Source organism: Furipterus horrens, unplaced genomic scaffold (genome assembly GCF_987537825.1).
Source record: "Furipterus horrens unplaced genomic scaffold, mFurHor1.1.pri manual_scaffold_7, whole genome shotgun sequence".
Taxonomy (NCBI): Eukaryota; Metazoa; Chordata; class Mammalia; order Chiroptera; family Furipteridae; genus Furipterus; species Furipterus horrens.
The window spans coordinates 115,302,731-115,327,806 of NW_028327177.1; the positions used below are offsets into that span (position 1 = coordinate 115,302,731).

Consider the following 25,076-nt stretch of genomic DNA (forward strand, 5'->3'; position numbering starts at 1 on the left):
AGGCAACTCCTCAGGCTTTTGCTTGCAATAATGGTGGCTCTGCGAGAATATGTAAAAAGTGAGGATGATAGAGGTAAGTGCTTGGACTTTAACTGGAAGAACTGTGGAATCCCAGGGGCAGGAAGATTTCTGAGGCTAAGAGGGTTCTCGGGGGCAGGCTTCTGTGCTGGTCAAAGATGCCAGCAGTACTTGTGGGTGTCACTCCAGTAGGAGACTGGACAATGCCAGGCTGGCAACCTCCAATTGTGTGGCCTTGGGAGCCACAGCACAGATGTCCTCTGCCTTCCTTCAGGACACCACTTGAGAATGGAAAGTGAGCTGATTGGAGGCCAGCATAGACCCAGTGAATCCTTATCTCATTCTTCCCACCAGGTACATTCTGGGGCCTTTAGTTGAATTTGAGGAGGCGAAGAACACTACCAATGAAGGAGATTGGATTTCCCACCAACTGGATGGTTGCAAGCTCAACACAGAATAAAAACAGTTAAAAGTAAATTTCAGGCTAACTACAATGGTACCATTCAAGAAAGTGCTTGCCTGGACAATGACCAACCCAGAGTATAAAATGAAAAGACAGATTGTTCACAGAACATGAGAACTAGATATGGCTTTTTTGTTCATCTAGTCAGGGGTCTTCATTTCTAGATTATGAAACCAAGGTTTAAGATTTAAAAAAAAATTGTTCCAACTTGGCAAGGAGCTGAGACAGTCCCTCTTCATCCTTCAGTCTACTCTTCTATCTAACTCACCCCTTGGGAAATTCAGATCTATTTGTAACAATTAAAATACATTATCCTTTCATCATGGGGACAAATAGCCCTTATCAAAGTAAAATATCTTAATTTTAAAATGAAATAAAGAAATCCGAACTTTAAAAATATCTCTCTCTAATAGTTGAGGTAATAAAACAAAAAACAAAAAACCGTGGGTACATAGATTTTTTAGTTATCCCCCTTAGAAACTGTGGGGAAATGACCTGAGCTACAACTAAAGTAGTTGATATTATGGTTTCTAAGAATTAAAAATCTCTTTCTAAGGCATTTTCAGATACAGATATGTGTATGTATGTGTTGGCTATCAGACACTGGGTAGGAGTTTCTTTTCCAGAGTGTGCATATGTATATATTAAACCTACTTAATGGTTAAAAAAACAGATCTATTAAACCTTCTGATTGGGTCTTATTTCTTAATAATCATCCTATATAATTCTAATTCTAGTCTAATTTTTCCCTATTATCTAGTCTTCTTTGATCTATGTTATTGCCATACCTTGTAACTTTTTGATCCTTGCAGCTAAAAGGTTCTCATTGCTCCCTGGACACCTGTGCTGGAGAACACAACTGTCCTTGGCCCAGAGCTTCTTTCCAGCTGAATGAGAAACCTGCACTATGGTGAGGAGACCTAACTGAGCAACCTGGGCATTCTTTCGCTAGTCAGCCCAGCAGCTGTCCTTGGGTCCCTGTGAGACCTTTCTTGAGGCAGACTCAAAAGGAAGAGTGTGGGCAGCATGAAGCCCACATGGCGAAGCTGTCCTCTGAGAGATGCTGCTTCACAGAAGGTTGGCCTGGCATGTCTGCCCTTCTTCAGCAGTCTGTTCAGAGGTTCCCATAGGCGTCCCTCTGCCAGCAGGGCCCATAACGAATGAGGGTAAACAGCAGCACCACCAGGATACCAGACACCAGGAAAAAGGCAACGGCAAGGATGGTCCTTAGAACTGTGGGAAAATAGGGGAGCATTATTGTAAAATTAATAGATTAAAAAAATGAGAAGATCATCAGTTTATTTCTACCTTAAATGCAAATGTCAGTGGCATTTCTGAAGCAACCTTGAAATCAGCATAGTGTGGGAAAGAGCACTGGACTAGGAGTCAGGTGATGAGCTAGGTCCTAGTTCCAGCATGACCTTTGACCTTTGGGCCTCTGCTCCTCTACTGTAAAGGGAGGGCAATTGACTAAAGTATTTCTAAAATATTCTTCCAGGATTAAATTCATGTATTTTTCTATAATTCAAATTATTAATTGTTCTCCAGTTAACATTATTAATTGTTCATAATTTCAGAGTCAAAGGAATTTCTGAATACTCAACTGGAATCACTAATTGCTTCTAAAAAAATGAAATATCAACTTTTGGTCTTCGAATTTGATTTTTGGTAAATATCTTTTCAAGGGGAAACTTTGAGCACAGGTTGACTACAGCAAGCATTTCTTAGGACAACTGTGTACCATTGTTAATCTGTTCCTTTATTTACATACATCCCTTTGACAGCTGACTGGTCAGGATACAGATATGTGGGGTCATTTAAAATGAGATGTTATTTATTATTTAATCTGGAAAGTTACCCCCTACACACACACAACCCTAGTCCACTATAGTATATGCATCATAAGTATCAGTTTGTACCATCTCTAAGTGTATGTCATGTCTGATTTTCATTATAAAAATAAGGGACTGCTCGTTGGCATACGCAGTGGGAGAGCATACATTTCTCTGACTCTGGCAGCTCTGCCTACAGAACCCTAGTGCTGCACGGCACACAGTTGAAAATCCCTTATTCAGCCTAACTTTATCACTGCAGAGATGATAAAAAGTAGGAAGTGGAGAGATAAGGTAATTTGACTAAGGTAAAGCAGATAATTGAATTGGGGTTGGAATACATGGGATCTTATCAGTTGTATAATTTTAAAAGCCGTCCAAGTCACTAATGACTTCGAACTGAAATCTTCCCCAAACTCAAGATTCCTACATCCAACTGTGTCCTTGACTTATTCCCTTGGACATCTCATAGGCATTCCAAAACTGAACTCCCAGCACCTGCGCACCCCTAGACCCTTCACCCTGCCAAATCTGCTCCTCTGGCAGCCTCCCTATTTCAGTTGATGGAAACCTTCTCCTAATGTTTCAGTCCAAAGCTTTTGGCATCCTCCTTAACTCTTCTCTTTCCCTCACATCCTGTACTCAGTCTGTCAGGAAGTCCTGTTGGTCCTATCAAAAACTAGATCTGGAAACCAGTGATTTCTCCCCTTCTCTGCTACCACCCTGCTTTGAACCACCATTATCCTTTGCTGGGATTACCACAATGCCCTCCTGACTTACTCTCTAGCTTCTACCCTTTCTTCCCTACAATCAATCTATTTTTAATAGCAGCCAAATGACTTCCAGTCCAATCATGGCACCCGTCTACTTCCAGTCTGCAATGAATGCTCATCTCCCTTGGAATGAAAGCCCAAGTCCTGATGATAACAATTTATGAGACTCGTCATCACCTGGCTTTCTTAGCCTCTTGGATTTCCTCTGCTATCCCTCTCCTTTCACTTATTCTCTTTTGGCCACATAAGCCTTCCTGCCGATCTGCAAACATTCCAGGCACACTCGCCCTTACTGCCTTTGCTATATTGTTACTATTGTCTCCATGCTCTTCTCACATATCTCTGCACCAGGCTACTGCATCGCCTTCTTTGCCCAAATCTCATCTTCTTGCTGAGGGCTTTCACTTAAAGGTCCAACCTAAATGCCCTCTCCCCACACCCATTTCCAGCCTGGTGCTCGTGATCTTTACCCTCCAAAGTATTTATTTATCATACTTATTATTTATTATCCATTCTTCTCTCTATCTAATAGAATGTAAGCTTCATGAAGGCAGGGGATTTTGTATTTTTTGTTCATAAATGTATCCAAAGCTCTTAGAACAGCACCTGCCCCATAGCAGGTGCTCAATAAATATTTTTCATATGCATTAATGATCTAGAACTCCTGGTTCCCTACTCTTAGTCCAGTGCTTTTCTCATGATGTCACAATGCCTCTTAGCATCATGAGAAAGTGATTATTAATAAAATTAGTTCCTGGTGGTTGGGTGCCATTAGTAGTGAGGATGGAATTAATGTAAAGTTGGAGGGAACTAAATGAAATTGAGAAAGGGAGAAAAAGACTAAATGAAAATGAGGGAGGAAGGCGGAGACTAATAGAATGTTTGTGACTGACTTTCTGTATTTGGGAATTATTTTCAATGATTTTTCTTTTTGGCTATGTTGTCATGGTGGTTCCATGGAATATGATTTCCTTTTCTCCTTCCTTCATGCCTTCCTAGGCATGCAGTGAACACATACCATTTGCCAGGCCAGCTGTGTGTTAGGTTCTGGGGTTCCATGATCCCTGCTCTTGCAGAGATTCATTACCTCATGGGAGAGTCAGATGGACAATAATGAGATAATGTGATGAATAGTAACATAGGGGTATGAAAAATATGTCATTGGAACAGAGAGGAAGTTGCAATTAACACAAAGCATTCTATCTGGTAGAAAGTTTGGAAGGTCTTCTGAGAAAATGATAAGATTTGAGCTGGCCTGTGAGCTAAGTTAGACTTTGCCAGGAGACAGAATGAGTAGCACAAGAGCAGGTTTGGGAAGAAACAAGCCATTCCATGTGGCTAGAGTATAGATTATGGTGAGGTGAGACTACAGATGCAGGTTGAGGTCAGGCTTTAGAAGTTCTGGTTTGACATGGGATGAATGGAAATCATCAACAATTACTACACATGGATGTGATGTGGCCCAATTTGGGTTTAAAAAAACCCCAAAACTGTGGGAAAAGATGGGAGGTTGCAGACACCATATACCTGATTGAAAGCTATTAATATGCCTTTGACAAGATACTGAGCTATGGTCCTGAGCATGCAGATGAGGGAATTCAAGAGATGCTTCTGAAGTCGGATTAACAGGCTTTGTGATGAACTAAATAGACTGGTAAAGAAGTTGTGGTGAAGGTCACCCTGTGGATTCTACCTTTTTTGAATGAGAAGATGACTAGGCTGTGAATTGAGATTAGAAGCACATTAAAGGTCAGTGTGGAGCAGAGGAGATAAATTTTTTTTCTTGTGCAGGGTTAAAATAGGTTATTATCCTTGAAGAGATGATGAGTAGGCAGCTGGAGAAAACAGGTCTAGAATTTCATATGTAGATGTGGAAATAAGGACTCTAGATGTAGGAGAAGGAGCCTGGGTAGTACTGGCTTCTGGCGAGTGTGGAATGAGAGAAACAAGGACAAGACCCTGGGACATAATCATGTAGGAGGTTGGTGGAAGGTGTTAGTCCAAGAGAAACTAAACATGGAGTCTGAGAGCAGAGAGAAGACTCAGGAGAGATTTATTCCCTCTCTCTCATTTATTTTTTAAATTATATGTTCCCTATACTGCAAAGGATTTGGTGAGCTTGACAGAGTAACGTCCTAGAATCTTGAAAAGAGAGAATGATCGATGATATCTTACTGCAAAGAGGTCTAGTGCAGGTTATGACTGAAAAGATGTCCTACAACACGGGAACACATGGAGGCTGCTCAAGGCAGCGTGAATGGGTACTACTTTTTTAAAACAATTTTGGCAATATGTATCAATAGCCTCTTCCTCTTGCCATTAATCCCCAAGTCCCATCTACTTGACCTATTTCCCCCCTTTGAGAAAGTCTGCTTTTCTCTTTCACATGCCTTGGATTATTGCAACAGCCTCCAACAGTTCTCCCTGCCCCGAGTCCCACTCCTCTCCTATCTGTTCTCCTTTCGGAAGCCAAAGAGGTCTTTCTAAAAGCAAGAAGCCAGTCACATCCTCTGTCTTCTGCCTGAAACTTTTTAATGACCAGAGTTACTCAACCTGATCTTTGAGTCACTTAATGTCTGCCTGTCTAGCCTCTTTGTATTCTATAAGATTTTTCCATTTTCTAAAATGCCCCATGCTGATTTTAGCCTCTTGGCTTTTTACACATTTTCTCTTTTATCTGTAATATTCTCCTCTCTCATCTTCATTCACCTGGTTAATTCTGTCTTTCCTTTAGGTTTTGATTGGGACATTCCCCACATTGAGAAGCCTTCTCTGGACCCTTAGACTTAGGCTAATTGCCTTTGATGTTCTTTATTATAGTACTTAACATAGGTAACAGTTAGGGCTTATTTAATTGTCTCGCTCTCTTCCTTGCTTTCTTCCCACTTCCCTGCCAAAGTCTACAAGCTTGTCTTGCTGCTGTTTCCTCAGCAAACATAATGCCTGCTACATAGGCACATGCTGAGTACATAAGAGGCAGTCAATATATATCTATTGCTTGTTAAATATTCATATACTTTGACCCACGAATCTTATTCTTTGGGGATTTGTCTTAAGGAAATGGTCCATGAGATAGTAGGGATGGAAAGGGACTGTGATGTAATAGAAATATGGTGTTGGAAAGAGTTAAGCTTGAATCCTGACCCTACCACTTGTGGCAAGTGATTTCCTGAGATTTAGTATTTTTCTCTGCAGAATGGGGATATGTGATGTTGACAGGAAAAGGAAAAGAGGTTGCTGAATTAGGCACTGATGGCTTTCAAAAAGGAAGTTTCAAAAAGCCTGAAGGAAGGATGAACATTCTTTTACAGAATTGTTCAGGAGTGAGAGGGCTATGAGAAAATAGAGGTAGAGCAGGTAAATCATTAGTTCGAGAAAACAGGGCTTGAAGCTGGTGAGACTGAGCAGGTATTGGAGGGTATTCTCTGATGAGAGAAGATTTGGGCATTTTCATCGCAGAAGGAATGCAGCCTTCTACTAAGTAAGGAACAAATGAAACTAACTAAGAGGTCCATTGAAGCCCAAGGAGACCGAAGAGTTGGGATCATATGCACAAGGAAAGGAAAGGAGTTAGGGTTACTCATGGAGGAACAAGTTTTCCTAAGGGACAGCAGTAAAGGTAGGTTAAAGCCACTGAGATATTTTCTGCTACTGACAGGAGAACTTAAAAGAGTTTTCAATGGATTATCCTGGTCTTCTTAGGACATCTTGGGAGAATTAAAGAAGCCAAGATGGAATTAGAAATTTTGGAAAAATAACAAGGCCTTTATGTAGGAAACAGGAAAAGAGTCTATTAAGGGTGACAACATTTACCAAGCAGGGCTGAAGTTGGAATAGAAATCTCAACATTCATAGTTTGAAATGGTAACAATGGCTTAAGCTTTACTCAGCAGATCAGAACAGAGAACTGTGTGTTTGATTTGACCTAGGGTTGGTATTGGTATGGTGAGCCAGGGTATGAGATGGAGCATTGTTATGACTGTCCAAACTGCCTAGATTGAGGACGGGAGTGGAAGTGAGGAATGAGTTGGTGTATACCAAAGCAAGTTCCCAATGTCTTTTATGAATGATGAAACATGTCTTAGGAAACTGATGAGAATAGCAACAAGGGTAAGAAAAAAATTGTAACCAGGTGGCTTCACTTCTGAGGTGGGAGGGGTGCTGGGATGGAGTATCACTGAACAGGGCTTCTAACAGCAATGCAGAACAAGAGAATGCCAAGACGACTATTCCGAACACAGAGGTCAACCAGCACAGACATGCTGATATAAAAATACAGTCAACAACCGCATCTTTATAGTGCAGTCACATTTGAGGCTCATTTATAGCTTCTCTCCCTTATTTGTTGAACAACTGAGTCCAGACTTCTGACATGAGTCCAGCCACAAGGAAATCAGGCTAGGTATGGAGGGCTGAACATTTATTCAGTTAGCAAATATTGGTTGAAGTTACCAGGTTCTAGGCATTGTTAACTGCTTGGAGATTCAAGAAGTAAAAAGGTATAGGTTCCACCTTTAAGTCTCATGGTTGACTTTTGGGCATGTGTATTATGTGCTGTAGTTCTCAACTTTACGAGGATTATTAAGGGGAATGGGAACTGCCCACCGGTAAATCTTCCTATAAAAAACTGGAGTTGGAGACTGAGGTAGGGGTTGGGAGACTACTCGTGAAGAAAGTCTGATTGTGCTAGGAACATTTTGAAATTGAATAAAGAGGCGTTTTATAAAAAAAGAATTATTATTTTTAAGTAACACAGTATGGAACTTAGGCTTAATGAGCAAGGGCTCTGGTTAATTTAATTGATATGAGAATTAAATTAATTGGTCTACTAGCTGAAAACATTTCCTAAAGGTATGAGTAGGATTTCAGGGGTGGAAATGCCCTAAGGTATATGGTTGCCAGGTGTTCTGTATACTAGAATGTGTTTTATTTAATGTCTTTGTCCTGCTTCCTGTATTGGCTTTCTCAGAACACCCTAAATGTCCTTAATCTGGCCTTTAAAAAATAAATTATAAAAATTCAGCAGTTAGAGCTATTAATGAAACTTATCTGGGCATCCTGTATTTCTATTTATTAAATTTTGGTGGCCCTACTAAGAAGTCATTCAACCCCTACAACCTTCCATGTTTCACCCTGATCTCTAGCCTCTGTCAAAGCAAGCAACCACCCAGCCCAGCAGACACTTTGAGTCCCAGAAATTTCCCAATATGAACACAATCTGTCTTCCTGAAATGTTCACCTGCTGCCCTTAGTATCACTGTTTGAGACTGTATAGAACAAATGCAATCCTTTTAACTTAAATACGTTCAAATATTAAATTCACTTTGTTGAAGACCACCTCACATTACAGACTCTTAACAAGATTTCCATGAGCTAAAAGCCAGTTATGTGCTGGTAACCGGGTCTAAGAAGGTAAAGGAATTAGTCAAAGGACGTATATAAGGGACCTATGGACATGGACAATGGTGTGGGGATTAGCTATGGAAGGTGAGGGGCAGGCTAGGCAGAAGGGGAAAAATTGGGACAACTCTAACAGCATAAACAATAAAACAGTTTAAAAAATCAAAAAAACAACACTGTTATTTGTGGCACAGGCTGACTTCTGTGGTGAAAATACTCCAGCCATGACACCACGACCAATTTCAAACTACCAAAATGAAGTCATTGAACTCAGACTAGGTAAGCAATGCACATATTTCACTCTTGATCTCTCTGAGCTGACTGGAGCATACCAGTCTCTGAGTTTTCTTTTTATTAATGTATTCTGCTGCTTAATTATATTTCATCTATATGGATCTTGAATTGTTGATAGTAGTGTTTTGAGGAAAAGATTTCTACAAACATACTTACTACAGGTAGATTTGAAAAGAGGTTATTATAGATTAGCTGTGGAGGATGAAGGAGAGGGTGGGGTCAAAAATAACTCCCAGGTTACTGGATATCACTGCTAATTAAGATGGAATCTGCTCTGGCTGGGCAGCTCAGTAGGTTAGAGCATCATCCCGATATGCCAAGGTTGTGGGTTTGATACCCAGTTAGGGCACATACAAGAATCAACCAATGAATGCCTAAATAAGTGGAACAATTCTGTCTGTCTGTCTGTCTGTCTGTCTCTTCCTCAGTAGGTTCAGTGAGGAAAGGTAGCTAATTTGTATACTCATTAAGCGCCAATCCATGCCATTCCAGGCATAGACACTTCTACGTGCTGAGGACAGATAGATAGAATCCTTGCTCTTGTGGATATGACATATTATCTCTAGAATTGGCCTCTTGAAGGAAACCTGTGAGAATCTCTTTGAATCCTGGATCTTCTGCCGAGTTACTCTCCTATCCTTTCCAGCTTCAAGCCAGTTGAACATTTGATATGTCTTTCAAGTACCTTGCACCACTCCATTAGAAACCTCCACCCAAAATGACTACAAATGGATCAGTTGTCACCTCCTGCAAGGAGTCTTCTCTGACATTCTTACCTCTCTTGCTCCAAATCCAGGTAGCTCTTGTTCCCATAGCAACCCTTGTAGTCCTGAGACATCAACCCTTTTTATTCTGTGTAATATATATCTTTTTACTTCCCACTATATTGTAAATTGCCCAAGGATGTTTTCTTAGCAAGTTTTATCCTAAACAGATGAAGAAGAGCCATCCATCAGCTGAGCCTTTCACCAAAGTAGTAAAGTCCAAACTAAATAATTTTCAATGTAAAATGTTAATTTAAGCCAGTCAAATCATTTTACTTTACATATTTTTCCTCCTGGTACATTAAAATAAAATTGCCAAACAAAAAGACTCCCTAAAATCTGTCCTTCAGGAATTTTATTAAAATTAAAAACACACACTTTCCAAAATTCATTATAAAAAAGTAATGGTATTGAACTTCCTAGTAATAACTTTATTCACTATTTTACATTTGGAGGAACGTTACATGCATGGAGGAGATGGAGGAGAAAGAATAACTGGATGATGGCCCCAAGGTCAAATATTTACTTGGGAAAGAAATAATACAAACAAACATATCAACCAATACCTTCTGTCAGTCATCCCATGGCCAACTGGGAGATGGAATGGCTTTGCTCTGACTCTGGCACTCATTAAAAACCATCTCTAGAAACCATTTCCTCTTTAGCCATAATGGTAACGTTGTTCTCTAGACGTATTACATCTGCCATGTGGCAAATCTACAAGGCTCTAAAGAGTTGCCATTTGAACATGATTTCTTCTTATATGGTGAGTAGTTTCAGCAGGACCTGTGAGTGCTTAGGTTTTCTGAAGGTACCAGGATCAAAGCCTTATGAATTGCTTTTGACTTGGAAACAGATATCACCACCATACTTTCAATGTTTCAGCAAGTTTGGATCTTGGAGGCATTCTGACATTTCTACTTTTGTTCCAGTTTGAAATGTGTCATCATACTTCCTCTCTTAAATCAACTTCACATTCAATATCTCTTACTGTTGGAGCTTCAAGAGCAACTCCACTCATGCAGGGCTCTCATCTCTGATGCGTTGTGCCTGACCATCTTGTTCATATCAAATTATTTATCTGCTATGATGTATGTACTCCAAGAGCTGCCGTATGTATATGTACAGCAAAGTTTCCTGGCAAGTTTGCTTTTGGTTTCTTCAAAAGTAACATGAATTTTCCAGGGCCAAAGGATACAAACAGGTATTTATTTTTCAGCTCTGCGACCCCACGCATTTTAGCAGAAATTTTAAAATATATGATTAGTGTAGAAGATTTCCTGGTGTAGAAGATTTCTCCAGATCTCTCTACTGTATTTCATACCTTTGCTTCTTTTGAGAAGACTGGAAGTAATGGGTAAGTTGGTTCATTGTCCATTAGCCTAGGATTAAAGTGTTTTCATCTTGACTCTCACCAAGATTGTGGATCTTGTTTGAAATCTGTTCCAGTTCAGACACTTAAAGAACAGCCTTATTTAATTCTGCTCAAAAATCTTGAAATCTTTAAACAACAAAAGGTCCTATGTGGCCAACCATGTAGTTCATGGCAGCCCCATGAATATTGATTGAAATTTTACTTCTGATTATATTTGGCCTTGATGCCCTTTTATATTAACACTGAAAAAAATCAAGTCAAGGTTTATGGCAAGTGGGGGCAGGTCCAGGTAGAGAGGTAGGAATTGCCTGAAATTGGGGTCCCTGAAACATACAATTATAACCCAGAACCCATTTCTTCTAAATCTAGGGGTAATGGCCAAGCTATATTCTCAAAGCATCATCCACCCTAAGAAAGGGTGTTCTGCTCTTTCTACAGGGCTCTGCATGCACCCTAATCCAAAATGTCCTTAGTACCTTGATGTTTTCTCGTGATCTTACACTCCGCAGACCAGTCTTGGGGGATCACAGAGGCAACCAGCTCAGCAAAGGTTGTCAGAGGACAGCTGGGAGTGCAGCCTGGCAGCGTCAGGGGATATGACTCATGGTGAGTCTCATTCCGATAGTACATCTCTACGAAGTACTCCCTGGTGGGAGAAGGGAGAAGAGAGAGTTCTGTTATTTCTGTGTTGCTGAATTGCTACTAAATTTCTTTCTACTTGGCCTGTAACACATCAGCTGAGGAACTAGTAGAAGAATTTATGGAATTAATAGATTTTAACCAATTTAGGGGTGGGAATGGGGAGGTTGAGGTAGGTGGGCCAGATCTGGGGGATGAGAAGTTGGTGGGGGGGCTGATTTCTTAGATGACCAGGGGCATAGGAGGTGGGAATCAGGATACTTAATCAGAGAAGAGGCTGAAAGGCTGTGGTTGGAGGAGTTGAGAATGATGTGATGAGTCTTTGAGTAGGAAATGGGGGGTCCGTGGTTTCTTTTTTTTGTTTTCATTTTTCATGCTTCTCAATTCTCTTCATCTCTCAATATTTTTCAGTCTTTCCTCTGAATATATCTATTTCCCCTCTTGTTAACCAGGCCATAAACATGAAACTCGACAATATATAACGTATGTGCTTGAATATACAGCAAAAATTTTTATCAAAATTATACCTCAGAATGAGGGAGTGGTTCTATAGTCAAGTCCTTATGTTCTCTCATATTAAAGAGGGCTCTGTCCATGCTTAATTTCAAAAAACAATGTACTGCTTGGGGAAGGTCAATGGGCCTAAACCAATCTCAGTAAAGCTAGTATGAGGTGCTTGTGAAAGTCATTTGCCAAAGAGGAAGAAGAGAAATTCAAGTAGGATTTAGTGATTTAGGGGGTGGGGAGGGTGGAGGATGGGGAGATAGATAGTAATTGCACAATTGTCACTTCTGGATGTCGTTATAAACAAGGCTTTTAAAATATAACTTTAAAAAGCCACATAAATAAATATTCACTTATAAGGTGTTTTTTAAAAACTTCCTTAATATTATGTGAATGAGTACTTATAGGGCACCTTTTCTGGTGACAGCATGATATGGCAAAGATGACCAATGTCCTTCAAAATGCATGATTCTCTTCCCATAGCATAGAGTTATGGCTGAGAAGAATGTAAGTAGAAGTGATATGTGCCCCTTGTGGGCTGAGGGGTTTCCTAAGCAGGTAGCTTTCTTCACCCTCTTGTTCTTTTCTGCAAGCTTCCTGCAGAGGAGCGCAGTACTCTTGAAAACTAGGTCCAGAAGATGAAACTCTGGGTCCCTAAATCACCATGTGTGACTCTCACCATGAGTCACCTCCTACTGGTCAGGAACATCTACGTGGAATTGCCAGATTAGTGAGAAATAAACCTCCATTGGATTAAGTAAGTCGCTGATAATTTGAGGTTTGTTTCTACAGCAACCAAAATTACTCTTATTAGTTAGTATATCTGGTAAATAGTTTTAGGGGGTTCAAATTTGGCTCTAGTGATGAAGACACAAGTTAAGATGCATACAAAAGTTTTGGTACATTGTTTCATAAAATGTGAGAGTGGAGAAAAAGTAATATTTTTAAGTTAGTGAATTATTTAATATAGCATAGGATTTTAAAGTTTATGTACCGAACTAAAAATTAAATACTTGATGAGTATAGTCAAGCTAACAATAACAATAATAACAAACTTCAGGTCCAGCGATATTAATTTTGAAAAGCACCTCCTAGACACTTACCCCTTCTCAAGATACAATTCCATTAAGTGGCAGGAAGCATAGGGAGGAAGGATTCCGTTGTAAACATCTAGCGCCACCTGCAGGCCACTCACAGTTGTGTCATGCTACAGAGATTTGAAACATGATTTTTGATCTTTACCTCTGGTTCAGACTTACATTCAATAGGTTATGTATTAAGCACTTGCAAAGTGCCATGATAATTTGTGATTAAATTATATTTCCCATACCCCCAGTATCTAATAAATAGAGAGGGGAAAGAACTAATTTTGGTTGAGCATCTGATGTGAGATTTGCATACATATCATTATTTCTATTTAAAAGATGATGAAATAGACCCAGAAAAATTAAGCAACTTGCTTAAAGTCATGTAACCCGAAATAGAAGAAAATATATTTAAGCCAAGCCTTGGGATTTTTTTCCCTATGCCTGATCCCAGTAGCGTCTCTGTTTTACAATGTGTCATTGATTTTTCATTCAATCTTAAAATATTTTGGAACATATTAATGCTAGGTTATTTTTGTGTATACATTAGACAAATCTGTGACTTTAAAATTGGGGAGGACTATATGAGGGTATAAATGTTTAGGGAAGATAAAATTTCAGTAGAGTGTGTAGCTTAAAAATAATTGTTCAGTGTGTTTACCCCGGAGTGGCTGGGAGGAATAAGAGACTGGTTTTGTCACTAATTAGCTATCTAACTTCAGGAAATCTTCAACTTCTATATACATCAAACTATATTGCAGTGTACACATATTCAAATGGGGTTAGAATTGGTTTAGTAGAGAAAGAAATGGCGTTCCAGATATATGGCTTCCCAGAAGTCACACAAGTGAGAACTAGAAACCAGAATAGAACCTAGAATGGTGATGAAAGCAGACTTGACTTGGGGTGGTAAACACACAATACAATATGCAGCTGAAGGATTGTATATCTGAAACCTATATAATTTTATTAACCAAAGTCACCTCAATAAACTCAATAAAAAAGAAATAGGAGGAACTTGCATAATTGACTATTCAGGCCTTCCTCTCTCCAGGAAGCACTATACTCCCTGAGCTCTTTCTCTAGTCTATGAGTGTACCATTTGGGACCCCTGATGACAAAAAGTTCCCTGCATCTTCCACCTCTTCCATTTCCATGCAGAATAAAAACATGGCTTTCTCCAACCAAACCACAACTGAGAGATCCCCTGTCATGAAGACAGTGGATGAAAGACCAAGCCAGCATTTCACGTCCTGTTTCCCTGCTCATCCCAGGTCCCACGGACAGGCATTTCAGTGCATGGCCCCTATAAGCTCTCCTCCAACTGTCTCTTCCCCTGTCTCTCTTGCTCCTAGATGGATCTCTCTCTCTTTTCTTTCTGTACCCAAATGCAGCTCTAACTTCAAGTGGCAATCCCCTTTCCCTTTCCCTCTTCTACCTAACCCTTTGCCATCTGGAGTTTCCTACTTGGATGCCCTTCGGGCATTTCAAACCCAGTTGTCTAGTTGGTACATTCACCTGGCCCGAGACCACTTCTATTCATGACTCCAACTTCCTCCCAGTATTTGAGGCTGGAAGCACTGCCTTTATCTGTGGCTTTACCTCCTGCATCATTGCCTACATTTCAGTTCATCACCAAGTCCTGCACACTCAGCTTTTCCTCTCCCACTGATGCCCTCGTTTGGAAAATAAGTGAATGCTTCTCTTCTCTGAGGCACTGGAGTATTGGCTTTTGTAGCATTTCTATACTGCTTTGCATGGTGTTTTTATGTTTACTTGTCTTCTTGTTAGTATTAAATTACAAATTCCTCATAATTACATATTTAATTTTAAAAGCTTTGAATGGATTTCTACCATCTACTAGGCAATAGGGAAATGATGATGAAGATAGATGAGGCCCCCCACCTCCAAGAGATTACACAGCTGAACAAATGGAGGGTTGAGTGGAATAAAAAATACTTACTGCAGAATACATGACAAGTTTTCTGTGGTGGGATGGCTGAGTTGCTTCCTCCATGTGTTTGAGGATTTCACCAACCAGGACGCCTTAAAGAAGATAGATCAACCATGGAGCTGGACCAAACATGGGCTTCTATTTTAGCCAATAAACTTTCAGTTAATTGATAGTTAGTGATTCTTAAGACTTAAGAAGACAGGGAAAGAACTAATTTTTGTTGCCCATCTGCTGTGTGATAGCAGTGTGATTTACATACATTATTTTGCTGAATTCTGACTTGTACCCATTTCTCAGAGAAGAAGCTGAGGCCCAGAGACACAGTGCTTCACACAGCTGGGGAAGGAGGGCCGACCTGGCATGCTGGGACTTTACTACACCAGATTTTGTTAAAGCTCAGGTTAGGAGGCTGAGGAACCTGGAAGGGATTTCAGATGGCTTTTTTTTTTTTTTCAAAGTTGTTAGCCAATACTCTTCTCCAGGGCAGGCCTGATATGAGAGCAGGGCATGTACTTCTCTGTCTTCGCCTCTTACTTCCACTCTCTGGCAGTCGGATCTGTTAGAGACCATGGGAGACAGCAGCTCTCTAGTTGTCTGTTGTGTTCATGGACTGATTCCTGCAGACCATTTCTGCAGGTTCCCCTGGATGTCATTATTAAGGGGACCTCCAGCATCTGTAGCTTTCATGTGTCTTCAGAGATGAGAGCTGATGCCCTTTGCAATTGTTGCTCCTGAGGTGGTGAAAGGCAGATGCACAGCCCAGCCTCCATCCTATCTGCAGACACTAAAGGCTGACAGATACCTCGAGGTGCCAGGCGCTGTTTGAGGGACATGTTGCCTCAGGGACTTTTACCACCATCACCTGAAGACCCCTTGTGTCTCTGCTGGTGGTCCCTCTATTACACATGTGCTCTCTTGTCTTGAGAATGACCAGGTTTTTGTTCTTGTTTTTTTTTTTTTTTTTTGCAATGAGCAGAACATTGATACTGAGCAGCCATAATGGACCAGATACTCTGCTAGGTGAATCGGACATGTTTCCTGTCCTCAAAAAGCTCATAAAAGGGGAAGAAGAGATTTTATTGGTCTGTATACCAATAAGCACAATAAAGGCTTCCTGTAGATGCTCGGACTTCTTTGATTAAGAATAGAAGAAGCTGGACTCTCCATCTGCAACAGGTCTACATCTCCCTGTCCTCGGGAAGGTTGCCTTCCTCTGGGACTTTAGCCTTACCTTCATGCCACTTCGGTACTAAACCCTGTGGCCAAGTTTCTGTGAGTCATGACAGTCTTCGTCAACTTGTCCCTTTTCAACAAGTGCTTTTGCAGCAGCCTTCAATGTTGATAATAGAATGATATTAGCTCTTGGTCTAGAGTGACTGTCCACACTGTTTTAGGAGAATCTAAGGGTAACTATCACAATTATCCCCAGGCTCTGGCATCCCAGTAATGAAGTTTTATAGGAGGGGAAACTGAGACTCAGAGAGGTTCAGCGACTTGTCCAAGATTACACAACTGTGAGCAGACAGGCTGAGCGTCCCTGAACCCAGCATGGCCTACTTCAAAACCCTTGCTCTTAGTCATTAGACCATGCTGTAATATAAGCTAGCTTCTGACATCCCTGTTGCATCATTTATTGAATCTGCATAAACTAGACAAAATGCTATTGATTGGAAGACATAAACATCCCTTCTCTTGCTCTTAGGCTACAGCATGGATTGGCAGACTTCTTATGCAAAGGACCAGGTAGTAAATATTTTAGGCTTTGTGGGCCAGATGGTCCACCACAACTGTACACTCTTGGGTAAAAGCACAAAGACCACCATAGATACAACCTAAGAATGAGTGTGGCTGAGTTTCAATAACATTTTATTTATAAAAAACAGGCAGTAGGCTGGATTTGGAAATGCAGGGTGTTGTTTGCCAACCCCTGGTCTAGAGCAACAAGAGGTTTCCATTAATATATTTCTAAATAAACTGTAGGATTTTCTTGGTGTGTGTGTGTGTGTGTGTGTGTGTGTAGTTGGAGGAGGATAAGTAGGATATTATCCAACAGTATCACTCCTGAAACCAACTGATAGAACAAAAAGTTCTGGTAAAGGTTGGAAGATGCTGGTCAAAGCCCTGATGTTCCCATGTGACTCTGTGTCCCTCAGACAATACATGTTTTTTCTTCAGGATGACATTCAGCCTCTTCACCATTCAACAAGCATGTAGCTGATAAGTCTCTCTCGCCTAGCCAGACTGGAACAATAGACTGAACTTGTGCTTTGGCAGGTATCACTCAGGAAACAATTTCCTGGCTTATCAGTAGCACTAGACCTTCTCCAGGAAATAGGACAGGTGCATTCACATGAGGGCCAGCCTTCAGAGTCCAAGACTGAGGGAACACTTTAGAGAGGGACTCAAACAGACAGAATCTAGTTCAATACACTCATCAGATGGGAAAACTGAGACCCAGAAAAGGGAAGTGACTTCTGTGAAATACAACCTCTAGTAAGTAAATGAGAAAAAAAAAAAAAAAAGAAGAGACATGAGCAAGCTACTAGGACAAACCTCATTTTTTGCTTATATACAGACTGCTGCATCTATTATTAGGCTATTGACAACTCTGGCCTGAATTTTATGCTCTTTTCTTCACCACCTCTCGCATCTAGAAAACTGTTTCTGAAACTTTAATGTACATATGAGGTTCTTATGAGTTTTATTAAAATCCAGATTCTGATTCAGCTGGTTTGGGGTGGGGCCTGAGATTTTGCATTTCTGGTCAGATGATAGCTGATGTTGCTGGTCCTTGGATTGTATTTTGAGTAGCAAGGGATTAAATTCCTGAGCCCATTATGACTAGGCTGGAAGAAATAAATCAAAGAGTCCTGCCTCCACCATCTAATGGGAGTTGATATTAAGTGATAATGCTGGCACCTGGTGGTCTGTGCATGAGGCCTGGTGCTTAAATAGCCAACGAAGCCCAACTTTCTGCCTCTGCATCATTTAGTTGTTTAGTACATAATTGAGCTGATTCCTGGGCACCCCTTTACATTCGGTCTGTATCCTGCCTGGTAGTTTCCCCCAACGTACTAGATCCAATCAAAGACTCATCTCTGGATGCTCTCCCTTCCCAAAAGGCTGGATCTTGTTGCCCTTAGCATGGAGTAAGGACTTGCCCATTTCAATCAGGTCTGCCTCTGTGCTATGCAGTCAAGGCTTCTGTAACAGCAGGCCTGCAACTCCATTATATCATTAATAACCACTGTCCCAAAGTATTTGCCATAAGCTACTTTGTACTTTTCATAAGAAGTTGCTCTTGACCATCCCGACTTCATACCTCAGTACTTGTTCTTCTTGTTCTAGCTTGCTCCACTCTTTTATAGCTGCAGTTGACTCCTCTCCTGGATGGTGATTTGAATTCTTTCTCTAGCTATGCAGTCCTGAATGAACTTCCTCCCTGTCTGGTCCAACCACCAGGATGATTTGCCTCTGTGTATTCTCTAGGGGTTTGGCTGAACTTGTCCTGACCCCATGGCGAATAAAGTCTGGCTGTAGTTGGAGTCCTGTTGTGACTGTACTGTTTTCCTCAAACTGTCTAGAGGATCTAACTTGAAACATCTCCTGTGGCTTAGAATTGCTTCACTGTTATATCAGCGTGACATAACAAACCTTTTCTCATTCTCCACACATAGTTTTAATGCCTATATTAACAATCCCTGAACCTGACATATCCTTAGGTATCTTGGCTTGCCTACCCAATGCCCTGAGAGGCCTCAGTGTCTTGTCCCATCCTGCCTGGTCCTGGCTTTTATCTTCCACCCACCTATTATGATTATGAAGACTTGGCATCCTCTTGCCTGGGTCTACCTTCATCAAGATAGAATTCATCATATGCTATGAAGAGCCATATCTGGTTGAGAAGAGGCATCATTGAGAAATAAATGCTTTTTAATACCAATCGAAAAATTTAAGCTGAGTCATAAGCTTGTCAATTGCAATAGGTATTGACCTATAGGGCATACTTAGCCTGCAAAACATTTTTTATTAACTTCTGCAATAGCAACCATCAAGGGTTTCAGAAAACAGGCCACTTTTGTCATGCCGCCCACTTGAATAATTCATCCAATAGGCCATCAGACACAATTGATTTTCATGGGGCTCAGATACTTTGATCTAAAGAGGATGAAAAGTATCATTTAGCTTTAGACCAAAGCTTTCATTTTCCAGAAGGCCTAGAATGGGTACTAGTGATCGTTATAATAACACATAATATTTATTGCCAGTGTTATCATGTACCAGGTAACATTTGTTCTAAACCATCTGAATATGTTTGTTCATTTAAATCCTTATGACCTACGAAGTGAATATCATTATTATCCCCATTCTGCATAATGGAAACTGGTATGAGAGTGATTAAGTGATTTGTCCAAGGTCACATAGCTGATTAGTGGTGGAACTAGGACTGAAAGAGCTATGTCATGCAACCACAACTCCAATGTGCTCTTCTCATTTTTTAACTGTACTTACCCCCCTGCAGTCTAGATTTCTCTTTCTGTTTGTGAATTCCATAGATGGACAGGAGGGACAATTCTGATAATTCCTTCAGCTTAGTCATGGTGTCTTCTGTGGCCCAGGAAGGTAAACTGAAATTGTGAGTACCCTGCAGCAAAGAAAAAGAAAGAAAATGTGTATTTTTACTTCTAACTGCCCTCTTTGTTGACTTTTTATCATCTTTAACCCAACAAGAACTACTGGGTCCAGCCTTTCTTGTCCTGCTTTTTCTTTCTAGGAAAACTTTACTTTGTGGCAAGTGGTGGTACTGATTTTCAGAATAATAATTCACAGAAATGAATTTTCTTCGTCCTACCAAGTCCTTAGCTTTTGGCTTAACTCTGGGCCAAAAGATGATTCATATTTTGCAGAGTAAGGGTGGGGTAGGGCAGGAATGTACCGTGTTCTTTTATGAAACGTTTAGAAATCTTTTTATTGACCTGGGGGGAAGGTGAAGCTGATAGGCTGAGATGACATTTGCTTGAAAGCTAAATGAGTGGCCTAAGAGGACAGATGGGAAAAGTAATATGTTTTAGAGCCTTCAATAATGTATTTCTACTGCCATCAGCTTCCAGTGCACCAACTCTTGAGGAAAGCCTGCACCTTGCACCCAGAGGGCATTTGGTGAATATTTGTTAAGTTGATGACTGAACTGTACATGAAAAGCAGGGCAGGTAGAGACCTTGTGCCAGTATTTATTATCTGCTATGAAGAGTTAATTAAGATTTCCCAAGTTCCAAAGACAGAAGGGAGAGAGGGAGAGGGAGAGGGAGGGAGGGAGGGAGGGAGGGAGAGAGAGAGAGAGAGAGAGAGAGAGAGAGAAAACGAATCATGAAAGTGGAGGCTTCAGAAAAGCAAGGAAACAAGAGAGAATGAGGTGAAAAAGAACCACACATCATGACCACATTAGGGAATAGCTCAGATCAAACGGTAGTAAGGAAGAAAGAAAAAAAAAATCAAGACTGTAATAAAAATGTGGACTCTTTTCTCCACTTAAGAGTCTTTTATAAAAAGGCTAACACATCTTCCTTGAAACAGATGCTGATGAAAAAGTAAACATATTGGGAAACTTGTGTGTGCTTGGGTCAAAAAACTCTGACATGGAGGGGGGCCATATTGTGTCATCTGTTATTGAGTTGGAACTATGAAAGTAATTGCTGCCCCCAGACAGTCATGATGACCTCAAAATTAGAAGAGGTATGAGTCACGTGGGTGGTCAGAACTTTTCCCCAGGATGCAGTGAGCTGGTTGGAAACCAGGATTGTAGAGTACTCTTTTTGGCCAGTAGGGGGAGCATGGTGAGTGAGAAACCTTATGTGTCCTTGAAAAACTCAGTAATTTACCTAGCTACAAAGGTTATCTCGTATGCATTATATAGCAAGAAAGACATCTTTTCCTAATAAACCATTTTGAATAGCTTGGCTTAAAGTTGGTCTGCTTGTTCTCATATCCAGAAATCAGATCATTTTTTTCACCTTACTGTACAATAACATTGTGTTTTTTCATTAAAATCCACGACAGGAGGCCAGCATTCCCCAGTAACAGGCATAGAAGGAAAGCAATTTTGTTTGAAAACATAAGTGATGGTAAGAAGAAGTCAGAGTGTTCAAGTTAACATAAAGAAGTCTTGAATTATGTTGCAATGTCAAAGAAAGTATAAGTAATACATCTGTAAAAAAGCAAAGTAGGCATAAGTCAAAATCAGATTGCAAGTTAATTTTTAATATTTTTTCCTTTTACCTCACAAAATAAAGGGTCGTAGATTTTACTCCAAATTCCAAAAAGGTCCTTGCCACGGTAACCTGAAAGTTTTGGCAACGTTTCTATAAAATCCTGAAACATACAGAGAGGGGAAAAAGATTTCTACACCAGTGTTTCTCAACTTCAGCATTATTGCTTTTGGGCTGGACAGTTCTGTGTTATGGGGGCTTCCCTATGTATTATAGGACATTTAGCAGTGCCCCTGCCCTCTACCCACTTGATGCCAGCATCATCTCTAGTCCCTCAGCTGTGACAACCCAAAATGTCTCCAGACATTGCCAAATGTTCCCTCTGAGGCAGATTAGCTCTGTTAAGTACTGCTCTTCTTTACAGAAAAGTGTGCCAGTGATACTGGCTATGATCATGCCAGCCCAAAGAATTTTATAAATACTAATTGATCATTTCTCATTATGACATTAAAAATGTGAGCAAAAACTGGCTTACGGCCACATGCTCCTGGTTTGTCCTGGAATCAGATTGAAGTGCACAGCCTCAAAATTCTTTTTGGAAATAGGTTACGTATAACTCACATATAAATGACTGGCCAAGGTGAGAAAGGAAAGCATGCCCCAGGCCAATGCACCCCAGGAAGACATGCAGAAACAGGACCTGGTATCTGGCAAGAAGTGTGAGATGTGGGTGGGATGCCAACATTTCTCTAGGTTCTTAGATTGTCATGATACTGAGACCCAGTGTTCAGCATCTGCCTCATGAAACGGGAAGCAATTTCTGGGAAGCGTTTTGGAAGATATTGTCTGATAGATAAATTTTCTAGGAAATAGTTTGCCAATATTAACCCAAGCATATTTTCATAAAATAAGTAGCATTTAACTAGAGGAAGATACTCAAAGTTCACTCATCATGAGAGAAAAAGTTATAGTTTAATGTCATATAACAGTAGTAACACTGTGCTTCCTTGTCTCTTTCCTGATTTTAGAGGGGACACCTCTAGTGATACCGTTTGTCACTTAACAGATTGGCAAGTATCCCTAACGGTGTCCACACACTGTTGACAAGACTGTGGAGAAATACTCCCCATGCATTGCTGACAGTAGAAATTGGTATAACCTTTGTCTGAGGATAATTTGATAATAATTTAAATTGCTCCAGAATTTTACTTCTGGGATACTATTCCACAGATATTCTTATAAAAGTATTTATATACACAAGATATTCACGCAGCTATAAAAATAAAAGATTGGAAATGACCCAGATTTCCATCAATAAAGATAGGATAAATAAGTTAGGGCATGACTAGAACTTCAAATACACAGTAGTAAAAAAAAGTGAGGAAACTATGCACAAATATAGAAGTATTTCCAAGGTACTTTGTTATTTTAAAAAAGAGCAGGTGTCCAATTCTGTAAACAGTATAGCACTTTTCTGTAATAAAGGGGGAAACTACCAGAATATATTTAAATTTATTTGCATATGAATAAAGAAACTGCAAGACTGCATAAAAAATACCACCAGCAGTTACCTGTGGGGTCATTGAGAGATTTTCTACAGTATTCCTTTAAATATATATATATATATATTTTTAAATTTTTTAACTGTGTAAATATATTACAGATTCAAAATATTATTCTAAAAGTACAAAGCATATTTTCATTTGTATAGTCTTGAAAAGGGGTATTTCACAAAGTCAGAACATAAAGTAAAAAGGCATAATGATCCTTTTGTAAATGAAGACAATAGTCCCAACCTCTCAGCCTCACAATAGACTTGCATTTATTCTGAGCCAGACACACACGTTCACCTGGTTCCTCCTCTCTGGGACACGGGTAGAAGATCCAAAATGGACTGGCTTCTTTACTGACTTGTGGCCCCAGCACAGTGATGGGGACCAGGTAGCAATGACTGGCCTTCATCAAACAGCCTGACCAATTGCCATAACCAGCCACCGGCAGACACGTTCCTCCTACACTTTTAAGAAGCTGCAGCTTCATCCTCTGTCTTGGCCCTCACACTCACACCATTAAATGACACTATTTTTTAACCTTATAAGGGTGCAGCCTCTTCTGGAATTCCTCCGATCTCAGAGTCTCACTTTGAAGTTCTTGAAAACGAGGGCAGTTCCTTAAAGGCAGGTATAGCAACTGAGAACAAAAGAAAAATCATAAAATCTTTATAAGTCAGAAGAACTTCAATAAAGAAGCTGCAGCCATATTTTAAACATTAGGTACAAAGAAATCTTGATAAAAGATTCAAATATGTTTTGAGATGAACAGAAATTCTAAACTCAAGGGAAAAAGAGATAAATGGTCTGCGGGTGTTAAATAGTAGGATACGCACCAAGAACTGAAACCCTTTATTTTTTTCTTGCATGAACTTGCCTAAATAGGACTGTGCTATTGGTAAAGAGTTACACTTCCTGGTTTTCTGTGTGAAATAATAATCGTTATCTTGCTTTTCTCCTGACCCCGCTTATTTCTAGGTGCACCTGAATACTGAGAAATGAATTAGATTCTAGAAAGAAGCTTGAGAGATCAACTAACCATTCATCGACTTAATTCTTGCAAACTCCCAGACTAGAATAAGGGCACATATTCAATCAATAGAAAAATATATGTAAAGACCTATAACGAGGACACAGCGATCATGCTAAAATGGGTTTAAAGCCAACAATCTTTTTGAGGTTTAACAGGTTGGTGACTCCCAAGTTTATTTTGTTGCTCTGACTTCCCATCTGCAGCTAGTCCAGCCCTTGGTGAATATCACTACTTGGGTGGTTCTCTTCTTCCTCAATTTTAATACGTACAAAGCTGAATGAGACTTCTTCATTTTTATCCATTTCCTCTTCACGGTCTCTCTACTTCTGCCAGTGGCAACATTTGTCATCCTGCTTCATAAACTCATCACTTTGGCTTGTTTGCTTTAAAAATATTTCTAGAACAGACTCCTTTTCTTTACCTTCATTTTCCCTTTCCAGCCCAAGCCTCCATAACTTGTGTTTCAACTACGGGGAGACCTTCCTGCTTGATCAGTTGTTTTCCGTTCTACCTTCACATGTCACCGTCCAGGAGCGGCTCCACTAGTCCTTTTGATTTTATTTTATTTTTGTAAACACTAATCACTTTCAAGCATCAGTCAGATCATGCCATTCTGTGGTTCATAAACGTCATTGGCTTTCCATCTTAACTTGGAATAAAACCCAAACTCCCAGTTAACCCCTAGTTCCCGCTCTGCCCTGCGTTCCCACTACTGTCCTCACTCACCCCTCCCCAGCGGCACTGTGGGGCTCTGGCTGGCCCTCGAACACACACGCTGGAGGCCTCTGCAGATTGTTCCCTGCTTGAGATGCTTCCCCATGGACTCCTACCCTGGATTTTCTGACCATCCTGCCCTAGCCGCCACCACCACATTGCCTTGTTTTATTTCTTTCAAGCAGCTCGCCACAATCTCAGATTATTTTATTTATTTACTTTTTAATGATCTATTTCCTATAAAATATAAACTCAAGGACAACCAAAATTTTGACTGATTTATTCACTGCTGTGTTGTCAGTGCCTAAAAAAGGGCCGGGTATATTAATAGCTACTGAGAAAACTTTTTTTTATAAGTTGCTTCCTGTCACTTCTGATTCTGTGTGTCACTTGCCTCCCCTCTCTTTCCTTCCCCTAACATCGACACAATCGAATTTCAGGCCGTTGTTCCTTTATTTCTGAATTGCTTCAA

At 40.3% G+C, this 25,076-nt stretch overlaps 1 protein-coding gene across 1 annotated transcript in view; it reads right to left on the reverse strand.

Moving 5' to 3' along the window:
• Nucleotides 1-915: 915 nt before the first annotated feature.
• The window catches only part of ACP3 (acid phosphatase 3), a 37,123-nt gene continuing 12,962 nt past the window's right edge, over nucleotides 916-25,076 (reverse strand). The window contains exons 5-11 of the mRNA XM_090284339.1: nucleotides 23,399-23,497; nucleotides 21,378-21,470; nucleotides 19,614-19,746; nucleotides 15,111-15,193; nucleotides 13,166-13,269; nucleotides 11,396-11,565; nucleotides 916-1,714 (exon numbers count right to left, since the gene is read on the reverse strand). Of these exons, the coding sequence (XP_090140465.1) occupies nucleotides 1,596-1,714; nucleotides 11,396-11,565; nucleotides 13,166-13,269; nucleotides 15,111-15,193; nucleotides 19,614-19,746; nucleotides 21,378-21,470; nucleotides 23,399-23,497 (801 nt within the window). The 3' untranslated portion in view covers nucleotides 916-1,595. The remainder of the gene's footprint in view (nucleotides 1,715-11,395; nucleotides 11,566-13,165; nucleotides 13,270-15,110; nucleotides 15,194-19,613; nucleotides 19,747-21,377; nucleotides 21,471-23,398; nucleotides 23,498-25,076) is intronic.